Source organism: Sphaeramia orbicularis, unplaced genomic scaffold (assembly GCF_902148855.1).
Source record: "Sphaeramia orbicularis unplaced genomic scaffold, fSphaOr1.1, whole genome shotgun sequence".
Lineage (NCBI taxonomy): Eukaryota > Metazoa > Chordata > Actinopteri > Kurtiformes > Apogonidae > Sphaeramia > Sphaeramia orbicularis.
In genome coordinates this window covers 24,209-32,500 of record NW_021941448.1, presented here as the reverse complement: position 1 = coordinate 32,500, position 8,292 = coordinate 24,209, and the positions used below count along the sequence as shown (strand labels likewise).

Below are 8,292 nucleotides of genomic sequence, written 5' to 3'. Positions count from 1 at the left end.
TTGATAAATATAGTCTTCATGTCTGTGAGAACATTTATTAGTCGGTCCAGTCGCTCATTGACTCCGCCCATTGTCCTCATGATGTCCTCTTGTGACTCGGGTCAGCTCGGACCCATGCTGGTCGGACGGGCATCAGCAGTGGGCTGTGGTGGACCGGAGGACCGGCTAACACTGGGGAGGCAACAAGAAACCTCTGTGACAGGAGGATGATACTGCGTCTGACCGACTTCTGTCTCATTGTTGGAAAATTATAAATTGAGTGATTAAATATGAGTCAAAGTCATTGATTTCCTCTTTGATTTCCTGACATGATCACACATGAACCTTTATCCTGTTTGTCTGTGATCAGACTGTTGTATGACCCATAGAATGAACTAATGTGTGACTGACACTAATACTAAATCTATATTTATCTTGGGCGTGATCCGCGTCAGCCCTGTAAGAAAAGTGTCACAATATCGGCGACTCTTTCCTCAAACAGTCTCAGTTCGTCTCTTTTCTCCTTCCGCCTGTTTCGTCCTCCGCTTCGCGTCCACCTTGACGTCATCGTCTGATCCTGCAGACAGGGGAATCCCACCTGCAGACCCTGTTTATACTGATTTGCATATTTAAATGTGGGCGTGGAGAGGGAGGAGTCAGGTACTCCAACATATGCGCTCAATTCCACGGTGATTGGGATGAATAAAGGAAATGTACTTGGATTCGGGCGTACGCACAGTTTTATACATCTGGATTTTTTTGTGCGTTCGGACTTTTCTGGATTTGGGCGTACGGCAGGTTTCAGTATGAAATCCACGTAAGTCTTTGTACATGAGGCCCCTGGGATCTAGACCTGGGGGGATTCTAATGCCACATTTCCACTACATGGAACCAGCTGGACTGGACTCAGTATCCCTCAGACCGTTTCCACTCTGGTACCAGGTCCTATTCCAGACCGTTTCCACTCTGGTACCAGGTCCTGTACCAGGTCCTATTCCAGACCGTTTCCATCCCAGGATACTCCAGACTTTCCAGTACCTGGTCGTCATAGCGATGCGGTGCCTTATTTCCCGTTGTCTGTTCACAGTTGCTGATAAACTCACTGGTTGCCTGTTGTCTGGTCTGAATGTTTGCATCTTCCACCACAGACTGAATCTGGACCGACCCTGGACCGACCCTGGTCTAGTTCATCTGTTCTCATGTGGATTCATGGAGCCACAGATTGACTGGAAAAGGGCGGGGCACAGAAAACTGTCTGACCAATCAGTGGTCTGCACTGTTTATACGGCAGAGTTCAGTATCGACTGGAACCTCAGCGGAGGAGAGACCAAAAAACTAGGACCAGGTACCAGATTCAAAAAACTACTACCAGGTACCAGATTAAAAAAACTACTACCAGGTACCAGATTAAAAAAACTAGTACTAGGTACCAGATTCAAAAAACTAGGACCAGGTACCAGATTCAAAAAAACTACTACCAGGTACCAGATTCAAAAAACTAGGACCAGGTACCAGATTCCAGCTCCTTTTTCGTAATGGAAATGCAAAAAGGCCGAGTTGAGTCGAGTCGGTACCATGCAGTGGAAACACAGCATAAGCCGGGGGTGGGGGGGGGTCAAACATGCGGGCCGTGGGCCAAAACCAGCCCACCAAAGGGTCAGATCTGGACCCACTGGACAAATTTGCAAAGTGTGTAAATTACACCGAAGATATGAACGATCAGGGACGTGGACGTGGTTTTAGTTCAGGTTCCACATCCAGACCGAAGTGATCTAGAAAAACTAACCCATAACAAGAAAAGCACTCGGAGAGCGCAGACCTCCACCAAGGCCCATCAGTGGCCCGCCCCCCGATCACCACCAAAATGTACTCATTTCTTTCTTGTGTCAGTATCAACATTTACTGAAAATTTCCTGAAAATCTGTCCTTAACTTTTTGAGTTATCTTGCTGACTGACTGACTGACTAACTAACTCAGTGACTAACTCACTGACTGACTAACTAACTAACTAACTCAGTGACTGACTAACTAACTGACTAAGTCACTGACTGACTAACTAACTTACTAACTCACTAACTGACTGACTGACTAACTAACTAACTGACTAACTAACTAACTCACTGACTGACTAACTTACTAACTGACTAACTCACTGACTGACTAACAAACTTACTAACTCACTAACTGACTGACTAACTCACTGACTGACTAACTAACTAACTCAGTGACTGACTGACTGACTAACTCACTAACTGACTGACTGACTAACTAACTAACTCACTGACTGACTAACTTACTAACTGACTGACTGACTGACTAACTCACTGACTGACTAACTAACTCACTGACTGACTAACTCACTGACTGACTAACTTACTAACTCACTGACTGACTAACTCACTGACTGACTAACTTACTAACTCACTGACTGACTAACTGACTGACTAACTCACTGACTGACTAACTAACTAACTAACTCAGTGACTGACTGACTAACTTACTAACTCACTAACTGACTGACTGACTAACTAACTAACTCAGTGACTGACTAACTTACTAACTCACTAACTGACTGACTGACTGACTAACTCACTGACTGACTAACTAACTTACTAACTCACTAACTAACTCACTGACTGACTGGCTGACTGACTAACTCACTCACTGACTAACTAACTAACTCACTGACTGACTAACTAACTAACTCACTGACTGACTAACTCACTAACTGACTGACTAACTCACTAACTGATTGACTAACTCACTGACTGACTAACAAACTTACTAACTCACTAACTGACTGACTAACTCACTGACTGACTAACTGACTAACTCACTGACTGACTAACTTACTAACTCACTAACTGACTGACTGACTGACTAACTCACTGACTGACTAACTAACTAACTCACTGACTGACTGACTAACTTACTAACTCACTAACTGACTGACTGACTAACTAACTAACTCACTGACTGACTAACTTACTAACTCACTAACTGACTGACTGACTAACTCGCTGACTGACTAACTAACTTACTAACTCACTAACTAACTCACTGACTGACTGGCTGACTGACTAACTCACTGACTGACTGACTGGCTAACTAACCAACTAACTAACTAACTCACTCACTCACTCACTGACCAACCAACTGACTGACTGACTAACTAACTCACAAACTCACTAACTAACTGACTGACTAACTAATTAACTGACTGACTGACTAACTGACTGACTGACTGACTAACTGACTGACCAACTAACACACAAAACAAAGTGATCCCAAACCTCCTGGTGGAGGTAATAATCTGTAAAGACAACAAACACCCTTTAGTTCAATGTGAAAAAAGAATCAGTCACCAGTTCAGTTCCAGAACAGTAGGGTTCTAGGACTAGTTTGGATGGTTGGGGTTCTCCAGGGTGAACGGGGCTGGATCCTGAATTTAGGGTCAGTTTGGGTTTTTTTGAGTTTTCATGTCGATCTGTCGTACGATGGGAACAGAAACTCCTCAGACCTGCTGAACGTTCCACTGTTTTTTCTGTTGAAGACGTTCATTAAATCCATTCAGTTCTTTGTGTTCCACAGTAAACAAACTGAACTGGAGTAGAACAGAATAACTGGAGTAGAACAGACAAACTGAACTGGAGTAGAACAGACAAACTGAACTGGAGTAGAACCGACAAACTGAACTGGAGTAGAACCGACAAACTGAACTGGAGTAGAACAGAATAACTGAACTGGAGTAGAACAGACAAACTGAACTGGAGTAGAACAGAATAACTGAACTGGAGTAGAACAGACAAACTGAACTGGAGTAGAACAGACAAACTGAACTGGAGTAGAACAGAATAACTGAACTGGAGTAGAACAGACAAACTGAACTGGAGTAGAACAGAATAACTGAACTGGAGTAGAACAGACAAACTGAACTGGAGTAGAACAGAATAACTGAACTGGAGTAGAACAGAATAACTGAACTGGAGTAGAACAGACAAACTGAACTGGAGTAGAACCGACAAACTGAACTGGAGTAGAACAGAATAACTGAACTGGAGTAGAACAGACAAACTGAACTGGAGTAGAACAGAATAACTGAACTGGAGTAGAACAGAATAACTGAACTGGAGTAGAACAGACAAACTGAACTGGAGTAGAACAGACAAACTGAACTGGAGTAGAACCGACAAACTGAACTGGAGAAGAACCGACAAACTGAACTGGAGAACAGACAAACTGAACTGGAGTAGAACCGACAAACTGAACTGGAGTAGAACAGACAAACTGAACTGGAGTAGAACAGACAAACAAACACCATCAGTCTGCAGAGGATTTACTGGGACACTGGTTCAGGTCCACTGGTTCAGGTCCACTGGTTCAGGTCCTCCTTCAGATGGTTCATGTGAGTCCAGTTGTGTTGAATTAAACTGGTTGGACTGGATTATTAAAGGTCCAGAGCCAATGAGAACCAGGAGGTCCAAGGAACCGCCCCCAGACAGAACTGTGGACCGGCCCAGATCTGGACCAGGGCACAGGAGAACATCTGCTGTTCTAAAGGTTCCTCAGAGAACCGTGTCCTCCAGAACCTTCAGTGTGTTAGGGTTAGGCCTCAGTAGAACAAAGACTGGAACCTTTAAGGAGGTCTGAGAACCTTCTGGACCCAAGGAGGTCTGAGGACCTTCTTGACCCGGTGAGGTCCGAGGACCTTCTGGACCCAGTGAGGTCCATATACATCTGAAGTTCAGGTTCATGTTTAAAAATCCTTGTGACTTACGTGACGGCGTACTGAGCAAATGACAGGTACTCCACCAGAACGTCCAGACCACGGTTCTCCTCGTTCAGGAACTCCCTGACCCACCTGCAGAGGGGTCCAGATGAACAGGGGTCAGACCCAGAATAAAGAGGGTTCAGGGTTCAAGATTTAGATAGACCCTGAAAATCTATGTTAAATCTACTGTATGTGGTCCTAAATCTGACCCAGACCACTTTCATATGTGGTCCTAAATCTGACCCGGGTTAGGGTTGGGGGGCTAACGTTACCCAATGTGGTTTGTGCGAAGGGAAATCTCCAGTTCTCGGAGCATCTGTGTTGACTCCTGTACCCTCCTGCGGAACTTCTGCAGATAGAAGATCAGATAGAACATCAGACAGAACATTGGACAGAACATCGGACAAAACATCAGAACATCAGATAGAAGATCAGACAGAACATCGGACAGAACATCGGACAAAACATCAGATAGAACATCAGATAGAAGATCAGATAGAACATCAGACAGAACATCAGATAGAACATCAGACAGAACATCATGTAGAACATCAGATAGAACATCAGATAGAACATCAGACAGAACATCAGAACAGACAGAACATCAGATAGAACATTGGACAGAACATCAGACAGAACATCAGAACAGACAGAACATCAGATAAAACATCAGACAGAACATCGGACAGAACATCAGATAGAACATCAGACAGAACATCAGAACAGACAGAACATCAGATAAAACATCAGACAGAACATCGGACAGAACATCAGATAGAACATCAGACAGAACATCGGACAGAACATTGGACAGAACATCAGATAGAACATAAGACAGAACATCGGACAGAACATCAGATAGAACATCAGACAGAACATCAGAACAGACAGAACATCAGATAGAACATTGGACAGAACATCAGATAGAACATCAGAACAGACAGAACATCAGATAAAAAATCGGACAGAACATCGGACAGAACATCAGATAGAACATCAGACAGAACATCAGATAGAACATCAGAACAGACAGAACATCAGACAGAACATCAGAACAGACAGAACATCGGACAGAACATCAGATAGAACATCAGACAGAACATCAGAACATCAGATAGAACATCAGATAGAACATTGGAACACCACGCCCACAGAACCCGGTCCACAGTTCTGTTCATTTCCCATCATACCTTGCGGGTGACGGCTGGGTCCAGGAACCCCCTCAGTTTCTGGATGTAGGTGTGTGGAGGGTTCTTGACCTGGAACCGTTCCTGTACAGAACACACATGTCAGAACAGGACCAACAGTCGGTTCTCCAGGTTAGAACCCGGGTCTGCCCCCCACTGGGTCTGCCCCTCTCACCTGGTCACAGATCAGTTCCCACTTCTTCTCGTTGTCGTAGGAACGCAGCAGACGCACCTTATCTGGTGGCAGGTTCATGGAGTTCTGCAGAACCAGGAGAACGTTCCAGTTAGAACCCACCATCCACTGCCTATAACCCAACACTGACCCAGGACGAGAACCTCAGGGAACCTTCTGGTGACCCATCACAAACCAGAACCACCCAGTCCAGACCACATACTGCTGTAGAACCACCACAGACCCCAACAAACCACCACAGACCTAGAACAACCACCCAGATCCCAAAGAACCACCACAGACCCTGTAGAATCACCCCAGACCCAAAGAACCTCCACAGACCCTGTAGAACCACCCCAGACCCCAAAGAACCACCACAGACCCCGAAGAACCACCCCAGACCTCACACTGGAACCCTTAGAACCACATTAGACCCCTTAGAACTACCCTGGACCCCACAATGGACCCCGCAGAACCACCCCAGACCCCACACTGGAGCCCTTAGAACCACATTAGAACACATCAGACCCCACACTGGACCCCTTAGAACCACACTAGACCCCTTAGAACTACCCTGGACCCAACAATGGACCCCGTAGAACCACAACAGACCCCTTAGAACCACCCCAGACCCTGAAGGAACACCCAGAACCCCACACTGGAAATCTGTGGTTCACACCGGAGCCCGAAAAACCAGCCAGGACCCCATAATAGGCCCTGTGGAACCACAACAGACCCAGAAGAACCAGCCTGGACCCCAAAGAACCACACTAGACCCCACACTGGACCCCTTAGAACCACATCAGACCCCGTAAAACCACACTGGACCTGGTGGTCCTCCACAGTCTCTGTGGTCCCCTTTGGGTCCAGGTGGACTTTGTGTTTGTGTTCTTTCTGGGGTGATCCAGAACCTCGGTTAGAGATGGTCCTGGTCCAGCATCAGCTGTTGTGTGTCTGTTGTGTGTGTGTTGTGTACATTGTGTATATGTGTGTGTGTGCCCTCCCTCACCAGTGCGATGCTGAACCTCTCCTCCAGCTCTTGGGGGTCGGGCATGGGCAGACGTACTGGTGTGTGTGTCTGTTGTGTATATTGTGTGTCTGTTGTGTATATTGTGTGTATATTGTGTGTCTGTTGTGTATATTGTGTATATATTGTGTGTCTGTTGTGTATATTGTGTATATATCGTGTTGTGTGTGTTGTGTACGTTGTGTATATATTGTGTTGTGTGTCTGTTGTGTATATTGTGTATATATTGTGTTGTGTGTGTTGTGTACATTGTGTACATGTGTGTGTGTGGTCCCTCACCAGTGCGATGCTGAACCTCTCCTCCAGCTCTTGGGGGTCGGGCATGGGCAGACGGACCGGGGCTGCTCTGGACCGGATGACGGCCAGCTGACTCTCCATGCTCTCTGCGTTCCCCATCACACACACACACACACACTCGTTGCACACACACACACTGAACACACCCACTGACAGCGACACAACACACACACACACACTCAGCTGCAGAACATGTGGTCGGCCATGACGGTCTGAAGGCAGACGGGCGGTCGAGGTGATGAAGGCCTGGCGCTCCTTCCTCTCTCTCTCTCTCTCTCTCTCTCTGTCTGAGTCTTTGTCTCTCGCCCTGGTGCTGCTGCTGCTGAGGAGGAGGAGGATGGTGGTGGTGATGGTGAAGATGCTGCTGGTCCAGATGAAGCCCCAGTGTTGTGTTGTTGTGTGTGCGTGTGTGTGTGTGTGTGTGTGTGTCAGATCAGACTCTTAATCCTCCCCCTCTCCTCCCCCACATGAAGAAAGAAAGCCACACTCGTCCCTCTTCTTTGTCTATAGGTCTCTCCACCGCTCGCTCTCTCTCCCTCGCGGTCTTTGTCTATGTCGCTCGGCCCGACCGTCCCTCCTCCCTCCCTCTCTCTCCCTCAGACAATGAGCCTTCTGCCGCGACAGGCTCCGCCCCCCTGCGCACGCTCCGCACGGGGAGAGAGAGAGAGAGAGAAAGAGAGAGAGACATAGGCTCAAACAGGAAGAGAGAGAGACAGAGAGAAAGAGAGAGAGAGACAGAGACAGACAGAGAGAAAGAGAGAGAGAGAGAGAGAAAGAGAGAGAGACATAGGCTCAGACAGGAAGAGAGACACACACACACACACACCTATACACACACACACACACATACACACACACA

The 8,292-nt window shown here is 46.7% G+C and overlaps 1 protein-coding gene across 1 annotated transcript in view; it reads right to left on the bottom strand.

Annotated features, from left to right (window-relative positions):
- Nucleotides 1-8,041, bottom strand: part of LOC115415783 (formin-like protein 2) — a gene marked incomplete at its 3' end in the record, with an annotated part of 26,911 nt that extends 18,870 nt beyond the window's left edge. Inside the window, 5 exon segments of the mRNA XM_030129420.1 lie at nt 4,757-4,840; nt 5,023-5,099; nt 5,941-6,021; nt 6,113-6,196; nt 7,416-8,041. Coding sequence (XP_029985280.1) covers nt 4,757-4,840; nt 5,023-5,099; nt 5,941-6,021; nt 6,113-6,196; nt 7,416-7,532 — 443 coding nt within the window.
- Between the last annotated feature and the right edge of the window lie 251 nt (nt 8,042-8,292).